Below are 27,511 nucleotides of genomic sequence, written 5' to 3' on the forward strand. Positions count from 1 at the left end.
ACCGCGAGAATCGCGGTCTGTCGGCCACCAGGTTGCCCGATCTCTTTCTGTTCCCGATCTTACTGGAGCTGGCTCCTTTATGCCACACAGCCCTCCTCGATCTCCAACAGAAAAGAAGAAGAAACGTAAGTCCCAGGACAAAGAACCTCTGTTGTCACCAGAGGTCCCATCCCCGGCTTCACAACCAGATTCTGACCTGTCGTTCATGGATATTACCCCCTCCTTGCCAGAGACAGGTGGTGACCTGGCGGTATGACTGGCTTTAGCCTGTTTAACCCCCATTTAAATCATTGTTCTGTGGTCATCCAATGGAATTGTAATGGATACTATAGTCACCTTTCGGAATTGAAATACCTTATTTCGTCTTACTCTGCAGCTTGTGTGGTTCTACAGGAATCTCATTTTACTGATGGTCACACACCGACCCTCTGTGGGTTCTCTGGTTTCTGTCAAAATTGGGTTGGACCCCTGCGGGCTTCTGGTGGTGTTTGTACATTGGTCCGTACAGACATTGCTAGCCCATGGATTCCTCTTCAAACTACATTGGAAGTGGTTGCTGTCAGGGTCCACGTGGACTCTGAGGTCATGGTTTGCAATCTTTATCTCCCTCCTGACAGGACTCTTACACCTGCTGCCTTAACTGCCCTTCTTCAGCAACTTCCTCCTCCCTTCCTCCTTCTCGGCGATTTTAATGCTCATCATCCCTTGTGGGGCAGTGCATTTCCATCTAGACGAGGTCTTCTCTTAGATCAGTTTATTACAGACCACGACTTGTGCTTTCTTAATAATGGCTCCTGTACTCATTTCAGTGCTGGTCGTGGTACCTTTTCTGCCATTGATCTTTCTCTTTCTTCTCCCTCTCTCCTCCCTTCATTACACTGGTCACCACACAACGACCTTTGTGATAGTGACCATTTCCCGTTGATTTTCTCTCTCCCTTCCCACTCCCCGATGGACAGGTTACCTCGTTGGTCTTTCCAATGCGCCGATTGGCCTCTATACACTGCACAGGTCATGTTTCCTCCCTCTTTGTCAGGTTGTATTGATGACGTCATATGTGACGTGTCTGACACGATTGTTTGCGCTGCTAGCCTTGCTGTACCATGCTCATCTGGACTATTTCGTCGCCTGCAAGTCCTGTGATGGAATACAGCCATTGCCATTGCCATCCGTGATCCTCGTCGAGCTTTGCAACACCTTAAGAGGCACCCATCCATTGCCAGCCTTATTACCTTTAAACGTCTTTGCACTAAAGCCTGTTATTTAATCAAACAGAACAAACGGATATGTTGGGAACGATTTGTTTCTCCCCTTGGTTCTACTGTCCCTATGTCATGGGTATGGGCTACACTTCACTCTCTCCAAGGTTGCCATCAGCAGTCCACCCTCCCAGGCCTTCACCTCCCAGATAGCCTTTGTACGGACCCATTGATTCTTGCGGAACATCTTGCGACACATTTTGCAATGGCATCAGCATCAGCCTCCTATCCGGCTGCTTTCCTTTACCAGAAACAGCGGGCCGAAGCTTCCACCTTGTGTTTTATCCCTTTTCAGTCAGAATTTTACAACGAACCTTTTACTGAATGGGAATTTCTTTCCGCACTTTCTTCTTCTCAGCCCCTGGCCTGGACTCCATTCATAACCAACTGCTTAAACATCTCAGTGCTCCACAACAGTAACATCTTCTCTGGGTGTTTAACCGTATCTGGCTCCAGGGTGACTTCCCTTCGCAGTGGAGGGATAGCATCGTGGTTCCTGTCCTTAAGCCTGGTAAGAACCCCCTATTTGTTGACAGCTATCGGCCAATTAGTCTGACCAATGTTGTTTGCAAGTTACTTGAACAGATGGTAGCCCGTCGGCTCAGTTGGATCCTCGAATCTCGGGCTATATTGTCCCCTTACCAGTGTGACTTCTGAGAGGGAAGGTCTCCAATCGATCATTTACTTTGCTTGGAATCCGCAGTTCGGCAGGCTTTTTCCTAGTGCTACCATTTGGTTGCAGTATTTTTTGACCTTCGCAAGGCCTATGACACAGCCTGGTGCCATCACATCTTACGTACACTTCATCAGTGGGGTCTTCGGGGCCCACTCCTGATTTTTATCCGCCAGTTCCTGTTCCATCGGTCATTCAGGGTTTTGGTTGGTACTGTTTTTAGTTCTCCATGGACCCAGGAGATGGGCATCCCACAGGGTTCTGTCTTGAGTGTACTTCTTTTCCTCATTACTATCGATGGACTTACGGCCTCTGTTGGTCCTTTGGTCGCCCCTGCCCTGTTGTGGATGATTTCTGCATTTGGGTTAGTTCCTCTTCGATGGCCTCTGCAGAGCGGCAGCTCCAAAGAGCTATACGGTGTGCCTCTGCATGGACCCCCTCACATGGGTTTCAATTATCTCCTTTAAAATTGTGGGTGGTCCACTTCAGTCGCCATACTACAATCCACCCTGATCCAGAGCTCTGTCTCAATGCACAACAATTTCCTGTGGTCGCACAGTTTCTTTTCTTGGGTCTTCTTTTCGACAACCAGCTCACTTGGCTACCCCGTATCAGACTTCTGAAGGTAGGATGTTTCCGTAAACTCAATGTCCTTTGCTTCCTTGCCCATTCCTCTTGGGGTGCGCACCACTCCCTCCTTCTCCGTCTTTATCGTGCTTTAGTTCTGTCTCACTTGGACTATGGTTGTCAATGGTTCCAATGGTTCAGCTGCTCCTTCCACACTGTACGTGCTCAATCCAGTCCACCATCGTGGCATTTGTTTGGCCACCGGTGCCTTCCCTACTAGCCCTGTTGATAGTCTCCTGGTTGAAGCTGGGATCCCCCCCTTCTGTTCGATGGTCCCAGCTTCTGATGTCTTATGTACTCACTGTCCGTTCCTCTCCCACTCGTCCTTCCTATTCTATCCTGTTCCAAGACCATGGACGTTGCCCACCTGATTCCCGCCCTCGGGCGGGTTTACCGGTTGGACTCCGCCTTGCGTCTCTCTGCCATGATTTTTAGCATCCTTCTTTGTCCTGTCTTACTCGCTCCCTCCCCTCCACCACCCCCTATGTTAGTTCCTCGGCCTCTAATTCGGATGGATCTCTGCCGAGGTCGGAAAGATTCCATCCCTCCGATGGTGTTCCATTCCTTTTTCCGTTGAATTTTATGGGAGTTTCAGGATGCTGTTGTTTTTTACACTGATTCTCTAAATCTGCTGATCATGTGGGATGTGCCTTCATGTCCTCTGTTGGAACGGAAAATCATCTGCTGCCACCTACATGTGGGGTGATTACTGTGGAATTGATAGCAATTTCCCAGGCCCTTACCTTTACTAAACAGTCCTAACACAACTGCATTTTGTTATGTACGGACTCAATGAGTGGCCTTCTGGCTACTGACTGGTGTTTTTTGCGCCATCGAATGGTCTCTGCCATACATGATCATCTCGCTGATATTCACCGTGCTGCTTGTTCTGTTGACTTCCTTTGGGACCCTGTCCATGTGGGTATCCTGGGTAATGAGCTCGCTGATCATTTGGCTGGGGGAGCAGTCACTTACCCCCCATTTTCTGTAACCCCCTCCTGCAGTGGATTTACGGCTTCACATTAAATCCCACTTCGCACAATCATCGGCCAACTCTTGGGAGGCTACTTCCCTGTCTAATAAACTTTGTGCGATTAAGGTGACACCAGGCCCGTGGTGTTCTTCCTTTCGCCTCTCCCAAAAGGACTCAACCACACTGTGTCGTCTCCACATTGGCCATACCAGGCTGACCCATGGTTTTCTTTTGTGTGATGAGCCACCCTCACTTTGTGATTGTGGAGCCTTCCAGTCAGTAGCCCACATTTTGGTTGAATGCCCCCTTCTTTTGGTTCTGGGGACCGATGACCTTTGCAGTTTGGTCCCTTTAATCTTTAAACCAATCTTTTGGTTCTGCGTGCTAAGTACAGTCTCCCCCGCACTTTATCTTTGATATTGGCTGATGATACCCCGGATGGTTGACCTGGTTCTCAGTTTCCTCTGGGAAAGTGGTTTTTATTCTCAGTTTTAAGGTTTTTAATCTCTCTCTGGTGTTGGGGCAGGGCGGTGAGTGTTGGTGTATCTCCCACTGTAAGCCGTGTTTGGAGATTCCTGACTCCCCTCCCTGGCAGAGATCCTCTTTTCTTCCCCTTTTACTCTGTTTTTATCATTTTTTTAGGATTGGTTAGTCTCCTTTTCCCATATGCACTTCTACATTCTAGTGGTTGCACCTTTTAAGTTGCAGGTGGTCATGCCTCTGCTGCTTCAGAGGTGGGATATTTCCTGCCTCTAGCATAGCGTTGGGTCCGCTCTCTTGCTGACTTACCTCATTTTGTTTTTATCATTGACAACATGACTGCCCTTTTACATTTTTTAGCCTTTTCACTTTTATCGTTCTGACTTTCCTGAGATGTCACACTATCGGAATGGACCACATTTGAAACAAGGGACTGATGACCTTGCTGTTTAATCCTTTCAACCCGAACCAACCAACCAACCGACCAATCCTCCCACTGGCCCCGTCCCCCGCACCTCCATCTGCTGGCCCCGTCCCTGTCAATTATGTTTTTGTATTAGTGTACAATAGCTTATAAGGCATGTGTGCACACATTTCTGTATGCATCATTAATGACTGTGGATCATACACAAGTGTAGATGGTAAGCAAAGATCAACCACCCCACAGTTGTCTATCGGTGGTAGTAATGTAATGAATCTAATATTTTAATCAAAGTTTTTAGAATTTTTCTTAAATAGTATCAGTAATTTAACTGTGTTGTGTAAGTCCTATTGTTGAACTCAGTATATTCTCAGTTCTCTTGTTTAAAAGTGATTGATTGAGGCTATTGTTACTGGGAGTAACAGACTTCTAATTAAGTCAGCTAATACATTAATAGGAATCTAGGATTCAAACCAAGTATTTAAGTGGCTGTCATCTGTAGTATATGGAATTTACATGTCTGTTTCTCTTGAAACATCTCAGAATCATTTGCTTAGATATTTATATGAATAATAAATATTACATGTTATTCCTCCTGTTAGCTATTCTGATAGCAATAAGTACTCAAAATGTGTTTATGCTTCTGAAGAAAACGAAAAGATCAGCTGAATAAAATGCACTGCAATTATAAAAGTGAAAACCATTCTGAGATGCTGAAGCTTCAGTGTAATGAATACATCATGGCAGTAAAAATTTGTGCAAAATTGGGATTCTGGTATTTGGTATTCCACAGACCTTCTACCAGACATGTTATCCATGTGCTGCTATTCCCACATACCCAATGGGAGAACTTTTATTAATAGTGCATGGGAGTTACTTGATGAAAACATGACATTGAAGGTTTCTCAGTACTGTAGGCATACTTTGATAATTTGGTTAAATTGGCTGCTGATGAGAGACTAGGATTGACAACCAGGTTTCCACCATCTCACTAATTTTCATTTTGATGGCATATTAAACAAAGTAAAAAGAAGTCATGTGTAGTAACATACTTTGATATAAAACTGTTCATATTCTTAATTCAATTTTTGTGAAACATAATACACAGTTGTCTTATGTGCATTTCTGCTTTCCAGATGCAGATGTTGCTTGGAAGACTGAAATATTGGTACTTGCTAGTCTTACTAAGGTTGTCGACAAACTTGACATGGAAGGTACTCACTGTCATAGTCCATACCTTTTGTGGAGTCCTGATGGACATGACATTGGTAAGTTTTGTTTTGAACATTGTTTGTCAAATTTTAATAAGATGTGCCATAAACATGCATTCCTGACACCAAGACATCATACATGCAGTGAAGCTAAATAGTTCAATAATTGAGATCTATTTTATTATATTGATCACATTAGCTATTCATATTGGTTGATACTTAAATATATTTCTCTCTTAAGTCACAAATAATAAATGGTAATATCAACTTATTCATTTATTCAATCCATTCATTCATTCATTCATTGAGGAGAAGTCACTCGTGGAGGAGAAGTCGCTCCTAGTTTTAAATGCCCATAATATTTCTAATGGCTATTTACATGCATAACAAGTTGTCAGTTCTCAGCACCATGAGAATTTGCGTAAAACACAACAATCCTACATATGTTCCTGTGGCTTTGACCAAATGACATTATGCTGGGAAGTCACAGGTATATTTCTCAGGACATCTTGGATCCTCTCCTCTAATTCATCCAGAGTGCCATCCCAGCCAACGTCCTGGAAAGTGTTCATCCAGCCAGTTATGAACGATGCAGGCAAAATGAGGTAGTGCTCTACTTCAACATACTGCCAATTTTGGTTGACTTTGTGAGCTTTCACTTGGCATTTCTGGATTTGTTTCTGCATAATGATGACCATTGTGTCAATTGATGAATTCCCCAATGTGATATACCACCTCTTCACTCCAAAAATGTTCTTGTACAAATCCTCCCAATCATTAATCCATGACAGTGTAATTTCCTCGTACTCCATCCACTTGTCACAATCCTACAATGATAACCCCTGAACATAATGGGATCTCCAGTGTTTCCAGATCAGATCCTTCTTTAACATAATATGCACTGTGCACCTGCTGAGTCCACTCTCAAAAGCTGCCTGGTTTGTTGATTTTCTGGGACTGTGTGTGAAGATGCTGTTCACTGCTGCTACATTTTCTAGAGATCACACTACCTTGTGGTTTATCTGCAATTGACCCAGTTGCCATTAGCTAGGTGGGAAAATTCTTAATGGCTTTAGCATCAAGTCTGGCATGAGGGCCGTGAACAACCTACCACCATCACTGAATAAGGATTACAGAATGCCACAGTTCAAACCACAAAGCAACTTGGGTGTACGCCTGTAAAGTCAACTTCCTGCACTTCATCATTCATCATAAAAAGGTGCTATGGATGGTCAAGGTATTCCTAGGTATCATGTTATGAGATACAACAATGTCCATTAATACATATAAACTATCACAAAACTAGGGAGAAACTTCTCACTCATCCTGTAAATTCTTTGATCAGAGACACTTCAGGACATGTAAAGAGTCAAGTTACATATTAACAGGCAGGAGCAAACACTTACTACTTCTGCAAGGTGTACTGGCAACAAGTTATGACGGGTACATATCTGCCCAAATTATGGTAATTCCTACAGTTTGTTGGCAGACTTGTGGAGCTATGTGGCACCACCATGCCATACGGCCCTTGCTGTGGTTGGTTTGGTGCCCATGGGGAGAACCCCAGGTCAGAGTGGGTAGTCGCAGGGTGGATACTTGGCGCACGAAGCATATCAAGCTGCAAAGTCATGTAAATTCTCATAAATAACTGGCCGCTAATTTGTGTACACCGTGATTGTGCTTGATGGAAATGTGATTTCACTATCGTGCTCCTTGAACCACTCTAGCATCATTCTGGCTTTCAGATATAGACAGTTGTACTGCTGAAAGATGATACCACTGTCACGGAAGACATAAAGCATGAACGGGTGCAGATGGTCCCCCCCCTTCCTTCTTCTCCCCCCTTCCTTCTTCTCCCCCCTTCCTTCTTCTCCCCCCCTTCCTTCCTTCCTTCTCCCCCCCTTCCTTCCTTCCTTCTCCCCCCCTTCCTTCCTTCCTTCCCCCCCCCTTCCTTCCTTCCCCCCCCCTTCCTTCCTTCTCCCCCCCTTCCTTCCTTCTCCCCCCCTTCCTTCCTTCTCCCCCCCTTCCTTCCTTCTCCCCCCTTCCTTCCTTCTCCCCCCCTTCCTTCCTTCTCCCCCCCTTCCTTCCTTCTCCCCCCCCTTCCTTCCTTCTCCCCCCCCTTCCTTCCTTCTCCCCCCCTTCCTTCCTTCTCCCCCCCCTTCCTTCCTTCTCCCCCCCTTCCTTCCTTCTCCCCCCCTTCCTTCCTTCTCCCCCCCTTCCTTCCTTCTCCCCCCCCTTCCTTCCTTCTCCCCCCCCTTCCTTCCTTCTCCACCCCCTTCCTTCCTTCTCACCCCCTTCCTTCCTTCTCACCCCCTTCCTTCCTTCTCACCCCCTTCCTTCCTTCTCACCCCCTTCCTTCCTTCTCCCCCCCTTCCTTCCTTCTCCCCCCCTTCCTTCCTTCTCCCCCCCTTCCTTCCTTCTCCCCCCCTTCCTTCCTTCTCCCCCCCTTCCTTCCTTCTCCCCCCCTTCCTTCCTTCTCCCCCCCTTCCTTCCTTCTCCCCCCCTTCCTTCCTTCTCCCCCCCTTCCTTCCTTCTCCCCCCCTTCCTTCCTTCTCCCCCCCCTTCCTTCCTTCTCCCCCCTTTCCTTCCTTCTCCCCCCCTTCCTTCCTTCTCCCCCCCTTCCCTCCTTCTCCCCCCCCCTTCCTTCCTTCTCCCCCCCCCTTCCTTCCTTCTCCCCCCCTTCCTTCCTTCTCCCCCCCTTCCTTCCTTCCTTCTCCCCCCCTTCCTTCCTTCCTTCTCCCCCCCTTCCTTCCTTCCTTCTCCCCCCCTTCCTTCCTTCCTTCTCCCCCCCTTCCTTCCTTCCTTCTCCCCCCCTTCCTTCCTTCCTTCTCCCCCCCTTCCTTCCTTCCTTCTCCCCCCCTTCCTTCCTTCCTTCTCCCCCCTTACCCACTGTAGCCCCCCTCCGTCCCCTCCACCCTCCCTGCCAGGTTGGTTGTGGTTGGGACCTCTTTTCCAGTCTTGTCGGTCTGTGATCCCATGACCACACCTTTCTTCCAGTTTTTAGATTTGGTCTCACCCTTTATGCATTTTACTGTGTGTGTTTAGTGTTTATTATTTTATAATTTGACACCCCTCGCTGGATCTGTCTGCTTCTAGTGGACCCTCTTTCATCTGTGACAAACTATGGAATCGCAGGACTGATGAGCTCACTGTTTGGTACCATAACCCCCCTCATTTAATCAATCAGTCATTCATTATCAACCTCATACAATATCATTATTGTACCCTACTGTAGAATAAATACACTTATCCCCAGAAGATTAAGAAACAGGACAGAACTGAAAGTATGCTTGAAGTGCCACAGGTGAGACAAACCATAGTCATACAGCATTATGATTCTGCTGATATCTAGATTAAGCTGTCATATGATTCATGGTTTTCTTACAGACTACAATACACATCAGTTTTTGGGAATGCAGATGGCTGACCTCATTTATTGTTCCAATATTTCGAACAGAACTGCCTCCTGGATGGAGTGTTTTGCTTTCTGTACAAACATCAAATATTTCAGCATACGCAAACATAAGACATAAATCATTTTGAGAACCTTCTAGAAATAATAAATACTAAACAACAAATAATTTTGGGTTATTGTATTTGAACTGTTGACCTCCAGTGATGCTAACTACTAAGCCATACTGCATCAGCTGTGCTTCCCCTCCTGAGTAACAGCAACCTACTGTTTCAGAAGTTCTCATTGGAACTGACTACACAATCCAAGATTTTGTCTGTGGTGCTCTATATGACAACACCAGAGGCTCCTCACATTTTGATCATGTTGTCACATCCTTTTCATTATGATTGTTATTGAAGGCAGCTCCTCCCATCAAAGCTTCCACCATTGAACTGCACCTTTGGACCATAGGAGGGCTCCACGCAGAGGACTCGAATACCATCTCTGCACTTTTGCCTTCTTCAAAAAAGGTCATAATCGTTGACTTCATCTGTGACTTCTGACAAGTGATTAATGATAAAATATAGCCCAGAGTAGCATTTTAGTAACAAGTCTGATATACTTACTTTCTGCACATGTTGAAAATCCCATACCAAGTGTCCCAAGCTATATCTCAGTGGCCAGTGCTTCAGGTTACAATGCTCTTTTCTCCTCCTGGGAGGATGATTGTTCAAACCCACATCCAGCCATCCTAAGATAGGATTTCCCTAAATTGCTTCAAGCAAATACTGGGTTGGTTCCTTTGAAAGGGCCTGGCTGACTTCCTTCCCTAATCTGATGTGACCAATGACCTTACTTGTTGGTCCCTTCCCCCAAATAAATCAACCAACCAACCTCCCCCTGTGTGTCTAAGGGACACAGCTGTCTTGCTTCTTTTGTCGTGATAAGGAAGTTTCATATATCCATCCTGAGCATCAGCCAGTTGAAACAGGAACATTGTCATTTTGGTCTCATGACCATTGAGCAGAAAGGACTGTAGTATCTTGCTTTATTGTACTGTATGTGACTGTCACAACAGACAGTATTGTATCCCAATCTCTTGGTTCAACATCAAAGTATATCAAGAGCATATCTGTCAGTGTTTTATTAAAGTGTTCTGTGAGATCATACCTCTGTTGGTGATAGGTAATTGTCATCCTGGGGGTGGTGTTGCAAAGTGAAATTACCTCCGAGACTAATTTGGACTGGAAAACATTCCCACAATTGGAGATCATCACTCGGAGTGCCTCATGTTTCAAAATGGTTATCTACAATAAACCTTGCAATTTCCAGAGTTTCAGCAGTTTGATAACAGTGTAGTGGGTGAGGTTGTCATTGCAGACCACTATCCATTGATTCCTGTTTGTCAAGTTTTGAAACCTCCCTCAAGATAATGATTCCAGTCCAGTGAAATGGTGCTGCTGCAGGTGGAATTAGTATCACATGCCCCAGAGGTGAGTATTTCATGTGCTTCTGTCACTGGCACTCCTTACAGTGGCTCTTGTAGTGTCTAGTGGATTGGTAGAGATCTGCCAGTGAGACCTGTGTCTGATTATGTCCAGAGTCTTCACAAATCTCAGATGACCTATTATTGGAGACTCATAGAAAAAATTCAGGATAATTTGAAATTAATTCACTAAATATGAATTCCTTGGCATCAACTGTATTAGGTATAGATATCTACCAAGTGCTGACATGAAAATTTGTTCAGGACTGGAACTCGGACCTGGATTTCCCATTCATGATGACTGGTTGCCTTAATCACTCCTGCTATCCATGCATGCTTCCCAGACCAAACCAAACATTTATGTGTATCTCTATCTACATTCTTATTTTGAAGTCCACTGAATTCATTTCCTATTGCTTGCAGCATTACTTGGACTCATGCAACAGGGAGAATGGTAAAACGATGTATAAAGACCAATTCTATTGCCATGGGCCTGCCTGAGCTTGTAATACTTACATGCATGTCTGATAGAACAGACTTGGCGACAGACTTGGGTTGTCCAGGGAGCATGTATGGATAGTAGGTGTGGTTAAAGTGACCACTTGTGATAAGTGGGAAGTCTGGGTGTGAGTCCTAATCTAGTACAATTTTTCACATGTCACTTTGAGTAGTATGTCAATACCTAACTTAGCTGTTGAGGAATTCACATTCAGCAAATGAGTTTCAAATTATTTGGTAGCACTGTGGATTGTCAACAGAGTCTGTTCTTTAAATGTGCCTGTAAATACTTCAGGATGGCTGGCTGATGATGAGCTGGGATGATCAACCATTTCTGTCCCATTGGGTCATAGTAGTTCTTCTGCAGTGTTCCATTTATTAAATGGAATTCTTCTTTGGTTGGTCCCGCCTTCTTTGATGTTTCTATGGTTTTCAGCAGTACTGGATCTTCCCCCCGTTCAGCAGCAATATCATTTAATGCAGTGATGAAGTTTCATGAATGCTGCTGTGTTGCACAATAAGATTCCTTGAAAGGCAGCTTGCATACTTGTGTTGGCATTCAGTTTTGTATACAACTATGACAATGTACTCTTGAAGACTCAGTGGCCATCTAACCAGCTGACTCAATGGATTCTTGGGGCAAGTTATCCAGCATAGGGAGTGATGGTCCATCACAGTTGTGAATTGATGGCCCAAAACAAATGCAAGGCACACTGTTGCAGATTATTTATTCTTGGACTTTGTGAGTGCAGTGGAAGCATAAGCTGTCATATTTCCAGCATCTTCCTGAATTTGCCCTAGAACCATGCTTATCACATAGCTGCTAGCATCAGCATGAAATTTGGTTTTGGAAATTCCTAAAATCAGAGAAAGATCTTTATTGCACATCATTCCAGATCAAATTGGCATGTCTATGCAGTAGCTCTTGCAAAGGTTGTGCCTAGCTATGCAACTCCTTTCTGAATCACAAGTAGTAAGAGCTCATTCTGGGAAACTTCATATCTTGGATGTGCTGTGGAATCTGTGCTGCTCTTTTTTTCTATGGATTGGGATGGACTCCATCTCCATTAACTAGATGCTGCAAGGTTTTTATTCCTTGGGTGAGTGGATAAGCACTTTTTTGGATTCAGAAGGCATTCTGCTGTACGAACACTCTTCGGTTCAGTTGTCAGGTGGCGTAGGTGTTCTTCAAACGTCTTCAGAAAATGACAATGTCATCTAAACAGCAAAGGTATGCCATCTATTTAAGCTGTTGCGGCAGGTTGTCCATCATATGCTTGAAGTTGGCTGGAGCATTACAGTCCAAATGGCATAATGCTGAACTCATAGAAGCTGTCTAAGGTTATCAAGGCAGTATTTTCCCATATAGCTTCATCAGACTTGATTTGCCTGTAATCTGACAGTGTGTCCACAGTTGAGAAATACTTTGCTCTTTCAATCAGTCAAGGGTATCATCAATGAACAGCAATGGATAGATATCTTTTTTGAGATTTTTTTCAGTCAGTGGTCATCGATGCAGAAATGCCATGTGCTGTTCTGCTCCTTCACAAGAACCACGGGAGAGGACCAGACTTTCTGAAAGTTTAATGATGTCATCTTGGAGCACTTTCTTCCAAATACGTGCATTGTTTAGGTGGCAACACCACACTAGACTGCTGGCTAATTGGTGGTTTACCATGGGTTCCTTGGTGTCTCTTCCCTCCAGTCTGGATTTGAAAGAATTGCTGATGTTCACCAATTTTGTTCCTCAATCAAGTGGGATCCTGTTGGCAGATTGATGGTCACTTCCCCCACAGCAGTGTCTGTAGCAGTGGTAGAGCACTGAGGTGCCTATTATGGACTCATCTGGCTGTTCCTACACATACCTCTACCTCTAGGGATGAGCAGTGGCTGCTTGAGACAGTTAGTAATCTAATGTTTTCCTTCATCACCTGCAATGTTTATGGTCAACACTGGAATATAGACTCCTTTTTCTTGTAGTTTTTTGGAATGGACAAAAGCTTTAAACCTTAACTAAGTATTGAGATCTATGACTGGAACTCATTTCATTATTGGTAGTGAGATGTCAACATTTTAAATTGTGACCAACTGTCCAGAGCAATCCTTGTTGTGTGCTTGTTGGGATAGCTTCATTAATGTGGAGCTCTGATCTGCCAGTGGCGACTGCCGGTGGCGACTGCAAGAAATTCCACCCTAGAATAACATTGAGTACATTCTATTCAACTGACAGAGTCAAGGGCCTGTGTTCTGTCGTTGATAGTTGTTCTTACAATACATGTTCCTACTGGCTGGATATATTCCCTATTTGAGACCCACAGCACAGGTGCTTATATATCTTAGAATATAGTCTTCTTTAGCTGTCACTGTAAGGAATTTGATATTTCTGGAAGAACGGACATCATATACAGGGTGGTCCATTGATAGTGACCAGGCCAAATATATCGCGAAATAAATGTCAAACAAAAAAACTACAAAGCACAAAACTTGTCTAGCTTGAAGGGGGAAACTGGATGGCGCTGTGATTGGCCCACTAGATGGCGCTGCCATAGGTCAAATGGATATCAACTGAATTTTTTAAAAGTAGGAACCCCCATTTTTTATTACATATTCGTGTAGTACATAAAGAAATATGAATGTTTTAGTTGGACCACTTGTTTTGCTTTGTGATAGATGGCGCTGTAATAGTCACAAACGTATAAGTACGTGGTATCACGTAACATTCTGCCAGTGCAGGTGGTATTTGCTTCGTGATACATTACGTATGGCTATTGTGATCAAAATGCCCAACAAGCATGTGCTATGTATGCTGCTCGGTATCCTGGATGACATAATTCAAGTGTCTGGAGCATTCGCCGAAGTGTTACATTATTTAAGGAAACAGGAAGTGTTCAGCCACATGCGAAACGTCAACCATGACCTGTAGCAAATGATGATGCCCAAGTAGGTGTTTTAGCTGGTGTCGCAGCCAATCCGCACATCAGTAGCAGCCAAATTGCATGAGAATCGAGAATCTCAAAAACGTCAGTGTTGAGACTGCTACATCAACATCGACTGCACCCGTACCATATTTCTATGCACCAATGGCGACGACTTTGAACATCGTGTATAGTTCTGCCACTTGGCACAAGAGAAATTACGGTATGATGAGATTTTTTGTATGCATTCTATTCAGCGACGAAGCGTCATTCACCAACAGCGGTAACATAAACCAGCATAATATGCACTATTGGGCAATGGAAAATCCGTGATGGCTGTGACAAGTGGAACATCAGCGACCTTGGTGGGTTAATGTATGGTGCGGCATTATGGGAGGAAGGATAATTGGCCCCCATTTTATCGATGGCAATCTAAATGGTGCAACGTATGCTGATTTCCTACGTAATGTTCTACCGATGTTACTACAAGATGTTTCACTGCATGACAGAATGGCGATGTACTTCCAACATGATGGATGTGCAGCACATAGCTCGTGTGCGGTTGAAGCGGTATTGAATAGCATATTGATTTTATCTTGCAACTGGTATATTTTACATATGGTCAGAATCTCTTTGAGTTTTCTTCCAGATTTTGAGACAAAATTTCATTGGGGAAACTATTAAGCACATCTTACATTGAAGTTAATGCTGAATTTTGGGCTTCTGTAAAACTCTACCATTCTTTGAGATTTTGCATTCATTTAAATTTGGCTTGCTTTTGTGTGTGTGTGTGTGTGTGTGTAGATCAGGAGTGAAGACACTCTTAGAAAGGCATCAAGCAAATTTTATGTGTTTTTTAAGCAGCTGCACTTTGAATTTATTTTTGGTGGGTTTGGAGGTTACAGTATTCATTCTCACTAGGACAGCCTTGTGCTCACTAATCCATGTATCCATCATTATGCTTCCTATTGGCTCAGGATTATTTCTTGCCAAGAGGTCAAGTATGTTTACACAACCATTTACACTTTTAGTCAGCTCCTGAACTAATTGTTCGAAATAATTTTCTGAGAAACATTCAGCACAATTTTGGATCTAATTTTATGCCTAGCAGCATTAAACATGCATTTTTGCCAATGTATTGAGGGTAGCTTGAAGTTACCAGAAACTTCAATTGTATGACCGGGGTACCTATTTTAAACAATACTGAGGTTTTCTGTAAACTGTTCAGAAACTGTATTGTCTGAGTCAGATTCAGTAAAAGAAACCAGTTATTAATTTATTCCAGTTGTCTAGTATAACCTCTATCCATACTAACTCACTGGAATTATCTACTTCAATTTTACTACAAAGTAAACTACTTCTGACAGCAATAAACACTCCACCACCAACTGTATTTCATTTATCCTATCTGAACATGGTTATATCCTCTGTAAAAATTTCAGCTGAACTTAATTCCAGCTTTAACCAGCTTTCCTTATGTGTAACAATTTGAGCTTCAGAACTTTTTATTAGCTCTTGGAGCTCTGGTTCTTTTCCAACACAGCTACAATAATTTACAACTAGAATATGAATTGTTGTTAGGTCTACCTTTGTGTTCTAGCCCTGTACCCTTTTAGACTGACACCTTTTCTATAGTTTTCCATGACCTTTTAACCTAAAAAATGGCCCACTCCTACCCACATAGCCCCCACTACCTGTGTAGCCACTTTCTCTGTGTAGTGGATCCTGAACTATTAATCTGAACCCAGAATTCTACCACCCAATGGTGCAAGTCAAGAAATCTGCAGCCTACACATTTGCAGAACTACATGAGCCTCTGATTAAGGCTCTCCACAGGAGCACTTTCTGTTGTGTTGACAATGCTGCAAATAGTGAGTTCAGCCTTCATCTTGCAAGTAACACTTCTTCTAACAGCCCAAAACCAATATGTCACACATCATTGGTATCACTGATAATGACCTGAGCTGCCACCTGCACCCTGTGCTCTTTATGGATTTCAGGAGCACCCTTTCCACATCTGGAATGATTCCTTTTGGTACGCACGTAGAGTGCACACTTGATTCCTTCCTCTCCTTAACAGCCATATCCGTAAGTGGTCCTCAAATGTGCTTGACATTGGAAAGTCATTCACTGCCTGTCACACCTTGGAATAACCTCTCACTCAACCATGGGTGAGGGGTCAGCCTTGGAGCAGGCAGTAGGCAGGACAGCCACAGTAATGAACTTATCAGGGGACACATGTGATGTGCTGTGTCCCTCATATCTCCACATCTGACCCACCACAGTGATGCCCATTACCAGCAGCCTCAAGCTGTGTTGCTGAAGTCAACACTGACTGAAGCTGTGAATGCAGTGTCACCAACATGGCTCACACTGCCTGAAGCTGTGAATGAAGAGTGACCAAGTTGGCTCACATCTGAACACAGCAATCACAGATCCTGTGTATACTAAATCTAGCAAAAATGAACTCTAGACAGTTAACAATCACAGAACTTCAATCCAAGAATGCAATCTGTAAACAAAGGAAGTAGCTTACAGTACACTTGTTCGCCCACTGCTTGAATATTGCTCACTGGTGTGGGATACGTGCCAGATAGGGTTGATAGAAGAGAGAAAGAAGATCCAATGGAGAGCAGCGCGCTTCGTTACAAGATCATTTAGTAATCATGAAAGCGTTACTGAGGTGATAGACAAACTCCAGTGGAAGACTCTGCAGAAGAGACTCTCAGTAGCTCAGTACGGGCTTTTGTTGAAGTTTTGAGAACATACCTTCACCGAGGAGTCGAGCAGTATCTGCTCCCTCCTATGTATATCTCACAAAGAGACCATGAGGATAAAATCAGAGAGATTAGAGCCCACAGAGAGGCATACCGACAATCTTTCTTTCCACGAACAATACGAGACTGGAATAGGACGGAGAACCGATAGAGGTACTCAAAGTACCCTCCGCCACACACCGTCAGGTGCCTTGTGGAGTATGGATGTAGATGTAAATGAACTGTGTCAGCTAGATAAATAAATGTGCACAAAATTGATGTGTTTAAGCTAAAGTGCACAGAGGAAATTTATATTAAATCATTTCCTATAAGAAGTTCTGTCAAACTCACAGAGCAAATCAGTGTCCGCAGATGCAGTAGCAAAAGCTGAAAAACTGTTTCTCCAGTGATCTGTGAATTAACTCTGCATTGTAGCATTGTAGCATATGATCACAGTACCATACAGCCAACTGGGGACTGCTCGTATGAGAATGTGTGAAACATACAGCAGCTTCCAACAACATACCATAGTGAAACATCTTGCTGAGAACCTGAGAAAATTCTGGCCATATGTAAAAATCCCTAATTGGGTCTAAGGCTTCGATCAAGTCACATCTTGACCAGTCTGGGGAGGAAACAGAAGACAGGAAAAGGAAATATGAAAGTTGAAATATCATGTTTAAGAAAACAGTCACATAGGAGGATCATACATGCATAAATACCATAATGCGTCCATATGGAGTGCTAATTCAGTTTTATAGAGTGTACTCTGTGGCGTAGGCCCTTCATGTTCATTTATCGCGAATGTCTCACACAGCGAAAAGTCCCAAACAAATGGAAAAAAAGTTCAGGTGACTCCTCCATGTCAGAAAGGTAAGAGAGGAGGCCCACATAATTAAAGGCCAGCATCCACAATGGTTTCCTTAGTTCAAATTTAATTTTGTTGAGACAGAGGAGCTTTTGCCCACAAATCGTCATGGATTTAGAAAACTTCACTCGTGCTAAACTGAGGTTTTACTCACTGGTCTCATGATATCCTACAAATGATGGATGTAGGGCAACAGGCAGATTCCATATGCCTAGATTTCCAAAAATAATTTGACTTAATACCCCACTGCAGCCCGTTGAAGGTCTGAGCATATGGTTTAACTTTCCAGATGTGAGAGTGGCTCAAAGACTTTGTAAATAATAAAACCTAGTATGTGGTCCTCTACAGCTGCCAATAATCAGAGACAAAGGTAAAGGTATTGTCAGGAGTGCCCTGGAGAAGTTTAATAGGATTGCTCTCCTCCTCTATATACATAAATGACCTGACAGCATGACATGCAGCAATTTATGGCTCTTTGCTGATCATGTTGTTGTGTATGGGAAGAAATTGTTGTTGAGAGACTGTAGAAATCTATAAGGTGACTTGGATACAATTTCTGGATGGTATGATGAATGGCAGCTTGCTGCAAATATAGGAAAAATGCAAGTTGATGTGAATGAGTGTGAAAGAAAAAGCCTGTAACATTTGAATACAGCATTAATAGTGTGCAGCTTCACAGAGTCACTTCAATTAATTACCTGGGTGTAACATTGCAAGGAAATGAGAAATGGAATGAGGACATCAGGGTGGTATTAAGGAAGTTGAAAGATGGACTTTGTTTTATTGAGAGAGTTTTGGGAAAATATAGTTCATCCATAAAGGACACAGTGTATAGAACACAATTTCAACCCACTCTTGAGTACTGTTTTACTGTTTTGAATCCCCACCATATTGGCTTAAAGGAAGACATCAAAGCAGTGAAGAGGTGTGCTGCTAAGTTTCTTACTGGTAGGTTCAGTAAGCATGCAAATATTACGGAGATGCTTTGTGAACTCAAATGGGAATCCCTGGAGGGAACATGATGCTTCTTCTGTAATATTGTGCAAATTTAGAGAACTGGCATTTGAGACTGACTACCGCCAACATACGTTTTGCATAAGGGCCATGGAGATCAAGTGAGAGAAATTAGGGCTGACATGGAGGCTTTTAGTCAAGTCATTTTTCACTTGCTCCATTTATGAGTGCAACGGGAAAGGAACTGAGTAATGGTGGTACAAGGTATCCTTGGCCATTGGGCTATAGATGGAGATGTAGCATTTTATTGCCACAACATTAGCCAAGACAGATCTAATATAAAATGTAAGAGTAGTTGTAACTTATAATAAGGATGATGATTCTTGAGTCAAAGAAATAAAAAAATCAATCAAGTTTCTGAAATCGTCATAGCACAGCAACAGTAATAACCAAAGTGACTAACATCATCAATATACCAAGGACAGATCTAATGCCATCATTTTAATGCTGCCAATTTCAGCATGGTTTTTGATTCTGTTGATTTTGATATATTACTTAAGAAAATGAAGTAACTGAATTTCTCAAACAGTGCAATGCTGTGGTTAGACAGATACCTTGAAAATGTGTCAATGAGTCTTTTGTGGTTCAGAGGAGTCATTATAGAAATGTGTTTTCTCTGGAGTGCCCCCAAGATTTCATACTTGGTCTGTTACTTTCCTCACTGAATGTTAATGGTATTTCATCTATGCTATGTTCTTGTAACTATTACTCGCATGTTTAGCATCCAGTTGTGTGGAAGCATCAGCCCTAAGAACACTGCTGCAGTCATATCAGATATGAATGATTCAGTGTCACAATGAGCACAGAACCTGTATTTTAAACTTAGCCCTAACACACGTGAGATCATTGTCGTATAAAACTGAAAGTTGATAAGTGAACAGTTTCTTTCAGTTCCACAAGAACTTCTTGTTGGTATCCAGTTATCTTATCAAAAAATAATAAAGTACCTCTCTCTAGTCTTGGATAAGCATTTAAATTAGAAGGAATAAATTGTTACAGCATGCAGAAAATATCTCTCATCTACAGCTAACCTAAAAAATTTGGAAAAATATTTCCAACACAAATTAAACAAAAAAATACTTCATCCTTGAGTCTTGCCAGATCTTAGGTACTGTGATTTAGTTCAGCAACACACAATATAGGCAGTGTAGAATAAAACTGGTCCAAAAAATATTTCACGCACCTTCAGACAGGCAACCCAACTTATATCATCTGCTTCCGGACCAGTTTTATTTCACCCATCCATAGTTAAAATTCCAGACAACTTGAGATAACTATAAAAGTTTCCAAAAGATGTGTGTGTAGTATTTTATTACTGGATCATGTCACTCCTTCCAGTGCTCATTTGGTGTGGATGCAAATGGACCGGTGACCAGATTTTTATGTGCTCTGTTTTCTTGATTGGTTTCTTAGTCACTAGTACCTTCAACATTTCTCCTCAAATATTAGAAGCTGATCACAATTCCATAACTACAATACCAGATCATATACATCCAGCTTTGCAGAACATCAGATCTTTCTCCATTTCAACCATATGACTCTGGAACAAGCTGTTCTGTATCCTACACTTCATCAAAAATCACTCTGCACTCAATAAGACAGAAAAGCTAATCTTTTATCATTGGTATATCTCTCATCTTGGCATGTTCCAGCATTTTTCCCAGTGTCCAACAGTGAGCTAGTAACTCCATCTTCACATTGTAAGCCATCCCTGCTTTTTCATCCATATCTATTTATGTTCCTTTCCTTCCATCAGAATTTCTAATCTTACCCAGTTATTTCTACTTCTCCCTTTGACTAGTCAGCTACTTCTGTACACTTCATTCCTTCTGTACTGCTGACATTTGTTGGTCATCCCTCACATTTGATAATGGCATATCCTCACTAAAGAAGTCTGGTTAGACATGAGAAGGAGCCCACTGAAGACACTAATATTGGCATGCACCATTAAATAAATAAGTAAATAAATAAGTAATAAGTGAATAAATAATTCAGCATCACACCTGCAAGTGGGTGAACAATTACAGAGTTTACCAAATATTTCCTGTAATGTTACTAAGTCTCATCTACACTGACTGGAAACCAGAAATTTCCAAAGCTGCTCTGTTTGAATGTAGCCAAGCTTGTTGGATTGCTGTGTACAGACCCCACTGTCCACCTTTCACAAATGACATGAATTAGACTACTGCGATGGTGGGGAAACAAAATAATAAAATGATATCCTGTTGTATTTTATTCTTCATTTTTTAATTAGGGCAAAGGATTAATGTTTAGCTTGGATTATTTTTTAGATGCAGTGGTCACCAATTCTATCTTTGGCTGTCACCCACCAAGCTGAGCTAAATGCATGGTTTGCACAATTGGCACATTTTTTCCTAATTTGCATCCCAGTTGCTGAATAGTAATATATTTTAGGCTATCAGAGCATTCATATGAGAATTATCAAGGTGTAGTGTTTCATTTGTGGTTGAATAAGACTCAATAAGAGATACTGATTTCAATTTGTCCCTTTACTAACAACATACTCAATGAATTCCAAATTACTCTGAATGTTGACTATCTCATGAATTTCACCAGTCATCATCTTCAACAAAAAATAAAATAAAATAAAAACTGTGCCCAGTAGTTGGGAAAAAATGCAGCTCTCACTCATCTACAAGAAGGTAGCAGAAAAGATAAACAATTCAGTCTTATTGACATCCATCTATGTAACATCTTAGAACACTTTCCGAACTTGCACATTAAAGTATTTTAACAGAATGAAGTTCTCCATGTCAAGCAGTGATGATTTTGAAAACATGAGTTATGTGAAACCCAACTTGTGCTTTTCTCACATATCATTCTAAAAGCCATGTTTAAAGACAACTGAGTGAATGCAAAACCTCCCAACTTCTAAAACGCATTTGACTCAGTACAATACCAATGTTCATTTACAAAAATAGTCGTATGAGGTATCGAGTAAAATTTTTGACTGAATTCAGGATTTCTTGGTAGGAATGATTAGGCATGTTATTTTGGGTGAATAACCATTGCCAGAAGTAGAAGTAGCTACATGCATGCCCCAGGGAAGTGTACTGGGACCCTTGCAATTCATATTTTATATAAATGGCCTGGCAGACAGTATTAATAGTGACCTCAGGCTCTTCATAGGTGACACACTTATTTACAATGAAGCACTGTCGGAAAAAAGTCCTCAGATTTTCAGTCACTTCTTTATAATATTTCAAGGTGTCACAAAGATTGGTAACTTGCCTTAAATGTCCTGAAATTTGACTGATCACTTCACCAAATGAAATAAAAATAGTATTCTGTGACTACAGTATCAGTGCCACACAACTGGAATTGGCCAACTTGTCCAAACACCAGGGTGTAACAGTTTATAGGGATATGAAATGGAATGATCACATAGGCTCAGGTGGCAGACTTTGGCTGATTGCCTTTTTCTAGTATACTACCAGTCTGCTTAGGAAGGAGACTACTTACATAACACTTGAGAGTCCCATCTTAGAATATTTCTCAAATGTGTTGAGCTCATACCAAATAGGATTAACAGGGCATGCTGAACATTTTCAGTGTCAGTATGAGTAGTCACAGGGTGATTTGACTCGCAGAAGAGTGTCACAGAAGCGTTAAAAGAAGGTAGGTGCAGATTATCCTGCAAATACCTAGTTAAAGATTTCAAAGAGCCAGATTAAGTGAATACCTAATAAATATACTGTAACACCTCTGCAGTGCTCTAGTAGGGACTTCAAAAAGATGAAATTAGACTAATTGTAGCATGCAGAAAGATTTTTTAGCAGTCACTCTCCTCATACTCCAGACATGAATGGAAGGGGAAGCAGTCCTAATAACAGATTCACTGGGAAGTACCATGTGGTATGGACTTCAGTGATTTGCAGAATATAAATGTGGATATGGAAACTAAACAACACTGATTTTTTTTAATGGATGTGTTCTCTGTGATAAGACATGAACAGCAGGGAGGTGGTACTCCAAAAAGTAGGGATTAGCAAAATAAGTAACTTCATGTGGCATAGAATCGTGAATATGCTTCACAAGTCTACTAGAAATCCCAACTCAAAACTGTGCAAGATAGTCACAGGCACCTACTTCGGGAAACGAAAATTATCTCGCCATATAGTTTGAGAAGATTCAAAGGTATGTCAATGACACATTCATGTTTTATTTGTCAGTTACAAGCCAAACAAGAGCAAATCAGACAATAAAGAAGAGCCAGTCTGGTATAATTTCTCTGTGATAGAGCTTGCATTAAAAATATTGAAAATCCAGAATTACAAAAGTTGCATGTCCACATTTTTTCTTCCACATCATACAATATAACTTAATTTTCTTAAATATAAAACTTGATTGAACACTCAAAAATATCTGATGATTCGTTAAGGAGGCTTTTTATATATCTGCTCTCATCACCATATTTCAGTGTTGTCACTTTAGTCTTGAAATGCTACTGACATAGGACTGCACTCAGACACAATTTATTTCATGGTTAAATCTGAAAATTCATGGTATTCCAGGAAAGTTCACAGTTGATGTTTCATTTTTTACATAAACTTGTAGACAAGGTCATAATAATGGTCGTCACTATGGTGAAATTTTCTGCCACTTGCATTAAAAAGTACCAACCGCTTCCATAATAGGGAGATTAAAAATACACCATTTTTGATAAATATTAGTTGATTATGACTTCTCAGCTTAAGTTCTTGATGAATTCATTAGTGTACATGAGAAACAATTATCTGTATTAGCATTAGCTCTGAATATGCACTTGTTTGACCACAGTCAATCTTGAAGGAATATCACTTGAATACAATAAAGTGCTTTCTATTTGCAAAAGCACTGTCCAGTTCCTGGTAATGGGGCTGATAATGGTTGCTACTGCAATCTGAAAACATCGAAGTGGTCATCATCATCATCATCTGCTACTTGGAAGGGACATCTCAGGAGAGCTCAGGAGCACAAGGTATTCTACGCTACAGTCAATGAAGAGCACTTTTGTGAAAATCCTTTGGAACAGAACTGGTATGAATGGCTTTTCAGAAGTAAAATAAATATAACAGCACTTCAGCAAGACACAAAAATTTAATACACAGAGGAAATGTAGTGCACAAACTAAATTAGTCTGTAGTAAACTCAAATGACTCTATTCTACATTTAAACTTCATGACCTACTCAGCACTAGGCCACTAGCTCCTACAGAAGTAGGCTGCTCTTAAATTACTATAATCTATAGTGCTGGCAGCTAGTACGGATTACTGGAATTCAATGATGACTAGTTGTTAACTTTGACACTATGCCAGCAACCTGCTCACACTGGGCCACTGGTTGGTCGGTCTGTTGGTCAGGTTTTTTGTGTCAAAGAATGTGGGACAGTGAGCTACATCATCTATATCTACATGGCGGAAAGCCTCATTCGTGAGGTGGAATCTGAGCTAACTATTTGTAGTGTCGTTCCCAGAACCAATTGCAGTCTTCTGGTTTGGAACCGAGTGGAAGGCTTAAACCAGAGGCTCAGATGATTCCGCAGAGATCTGGGGTGCAAATTTCTTCACCTCCGCTATTGGGTGGAGAAATGGAGGGTCCCCCTGAATAGGTCAGGTGTGCGCTACATGCAGGAAGCAGCTAAAAGCTAGTGCACATAAGAGTTTTTTAGACTAGAGAATTCCCTCCCTAGGCCCGACAAGATGCCTCCTTAGATGCGAAAAGGTAGCAGTAGGAAAAATGCAACAGGGAATGACAATATTAATGTGGTAATAGTAAACTGCAGGGGCAGCTATAGAAATGTTCCAGAACTGTTCTCATTAATAAACGGTCACAATGCCCACGTAGTACTACGGACAGAAAGTTGGCTGAAACCAGATGTAAACAGTAATGAATTTCTAAACTCAGATTGGAATGTATACTGCAGAGACAGGCTGGACAGTGAAGGGGGAGGTGTGTTTATAGTGATAAAAATTGCAGTAATATCGAACAAAATCAACGGAGATCCCAAATGTGAAATAATTTGGGTGAAGGTCACAGTTAAAGCAGGCTCAAACATGGTAATTTGATGTCCATAGGCCTCCTGGCTCAGCAGTTGTGGCAGAATACCTGAAGGAAAATTTGGAAAATACACTCCTGGAAATTGAAATAAGAACACCGTGAATTCATTGTCCCAGGAAGGGGAAACTTTATTGACACATTCCTGGGGTCAGATACATCACATGATCACACTGACAGAACCACAGGCACATAGACACAGGCAACAGAGCATGCACAATGTCGCCACTAGTACAGTGTATATCCACCTTTTGCAGCAATGCAGGCTGCTATTCTCCCATGGAGACGATCGTAGAGATGCTGGATGCAGTCCTGTGGAACGGCTTGCCATGCCATTTCCACCTGGCGCCTCAGTTGGACCAGCGTTCGTGCTGGACGTGCAGACCGCGTGAGACGACGCTTCATCCAGTCCCAAACGTGCTCAATGGGGGACAGATCCGGAGATCTTGCTGGCCAGGATAGTTGACTTACACCTTCTAGAGCATGTTGGGTGGCACGGGATACATGCGGACGTGCATTGTCCTGTTGGAACAGCAAGTTCCCTTGCCGGTCCAGGAATGGTAGAACGATGGGTTCGATGACGGTTTGGATGTACCGTGCACTATTCAGTGTCCCCTCGACGATCACCAGTGGTGTACGGCCAGTGTAGGAGATCGCTCCCCACACCATGATGCCGGGTGTTGGCCCTGTGTGCCTCGGTCGTATGCAGTCCTGATTGTGGCGCTCACCTGCACGGCGCCAAACACGCATACGACCATCATTGGCACCAAGGCAGAAGCGACTCTCATCGCTGAAGACGACACGTCTCCATTCGTCCCTCCATTCACGCCTGTTGCGACACCACTGGAGGCGGGCTGCACGAAGTTGGGGCGTGAGCGGAAGACGGCCTAACAGTGTGTGGGACCGTAGCCCAGCTTCATGGAGACGGTTGCGAATTGTCCTCGCCGATACCCCAGGAGCAACAGTGTCCCTAATTTGCTGGGAAGTAGCGGTGTGGTCCCCTACGGCACTGCGTAGGATCCTACGGTCTTGGCATGCATCCGTGCGTCGCTGCAGTCCGGTCCCAGGTCGACGGGCACGTGCACCTTCCGCCGACCACTGGCGACAACATCGATGTACTGTGGAGACCTCACGCCCCACGTGTTGAGCAATTCGGCGGTACGTCCACCCGGCCTCCCGCATGCCCACTATACGCCCTCGCTCAAAGTCCGTCAACTGCACATACGGTTCACATCCACGCTGTCGCGGCATGCTACCAGTGTTAAAGACTGCGATGGAGCTCCATATGCCACGGCAAACTGGCTGACACTGACGGCGGCGGTGCACAAATGCTGCGCAGCTAGCGCCATTCGACGGCCAACACCACGGTTCCTGGTGTGTCCGCTGTGCCGTGCGTGTGATCATTGCTTGTACAGCCCTCTCGCAGTGTCTGGAGCAAGTATGGTGGGTCTGACACACCGGTGTCAATGTGTTCTTTTTTCCATTTCCAGGAGTGTATTTTGAGTAGATTTCCTGACCATCTTACAGTTTTGGTTGGAGATTTTAATTTACCAGATATAAACGTTTGAGTCTCCTAGTCTATAATGGGTGGCAGGGGACAAAGAATCCAGTGAATTTTTTTTTAAGTGCATTGTCTGAAAACTACCTTGAGCAGTTAAACAGAAAACTGACTTGTGGCAATAACGTATTACATCTTCTGGTGACAAACAGACCCGAACTATTTGGAACAGTTAATGCAGAACAGGGAATCGGTGATCATAAAGTGGTTACAGCATCAGTGATTTCAGCCATAAATAGAAATATTAAAAAAGGTAGGAACAATTTTTGGTTTAGCAAAAGTGACAAAAATCAGATTTCAGAGTACTTGACAGCTCAACACAAAAGTTTTATCTCAAGTACAGATAGTGTTGAGAATCAGTGGACAAAGTTCAAAACCATCGTACACTATGCATTAGATGAGTACGTGCCAAAGAAGATCGTAAGAGATGGAAAAGAGCCACCGTGGTACAACAACTGAGTTAGAGAACTGCTACAGAAACAAAGGGAACTTCACAGTTAACATAAACATATCCAAAGCCTTGCAGACAAACAAAAATTACATGAAGCGAAATGTAGTGTGAGGAGGGCTATGTGAGAGGCATTCAACGAATTTGAAAGTAAAGTTCTATGTACTGACTTGGCAGAAATTCCTAAGAAATTTTGGTCCTATGTCAAAGCAGTAGGTGGATCAAAACAAAATGTCCAGACACTCTGTGACCAAAATGGTACTGAAACAGAGGATGACAGACTAAAAACCAAAATACTAAATGTCTTTTTCCAAAGCTATTTCACAGAGGAAGACTGCACTGTAATTCCTTCTCTAGATTGTCGCACAGATGACAAAATGATAAATATCAAAATAGATGACAGAGGAACAGAAAAACAATTAAAATCGCTCAAAAGAGAAAAGGCCGCTGAACCTGATGGGATACCAGTTCAATTTTACACAGAGTATGCAAAGGAACTTGCCCGCCTTCTTGCAACAGTGTACCATAGGCCTCTAGAAGAGCATAGTGTTCCAAAAGATTGGAAGTTTTCAAGAAGGGACATTGGACAGATGTGCAGAACTATAGACCTATGTCTCTAATGTCAATCAGTTGTAGAATTTTGGGACACGTATTATGTTCGAGCATAATGACTTTTCTGGAGACTAGAAATCTACTCTGTCGGAATCAAGCATGGGTTTTGGAAAAGACGATCGTGTGAAACCCAGCTCGCGCTATTCGTCCACGAGACTCAGAGGGCCATAGACACGTGTTCCCAGGTAGATGCTGTGTTTCATTACTTCCACAAGGCATTTGATACAGTTCCCCACAGCCATTTAATGAACAAAGTAAGAG

The 27,511-nt window shown here is 42.6% G+C and overlaps 1 protein-coding gene across 1 annotated transcript in view; it reads left to right on the forward strand.

Moving 5' to 3' along the window:
* The window catches only part of LOC126471253 (uncharacterized), a 150,561-nt gene that overhangs the window by 104,896 nt on the left and 18,154 nt on the right, over positions 1-27,511 (forward strand). Inside the window, exon 6 of the mRNA XM_050099371.1 lies at positions 5,570-5,701. Coding sequence (XP_049955328.1) covers positions 5,570-5,701 — 132 coding nt within the window. The remainder of the gene's footprint in view (positions 1-5,569; positions 5,702-27,511) is intronic.

Source organism: Schistocerca serialis, chromosome 3 (genome assembly GCF_023864345.2).
Source record: "Schistocerca serialis cubense isolate TAMUIC-IGC-003099 chromosome 3, iqSchSeri2.2, whole genome shotgun sequence".
Classification (NCBI taxonomy): Eukaryota; Metazoa; Arthropoda; class Insecta; order Orthoptera; family Acrididae; genus Schistocerca; species Schistocerca serialis.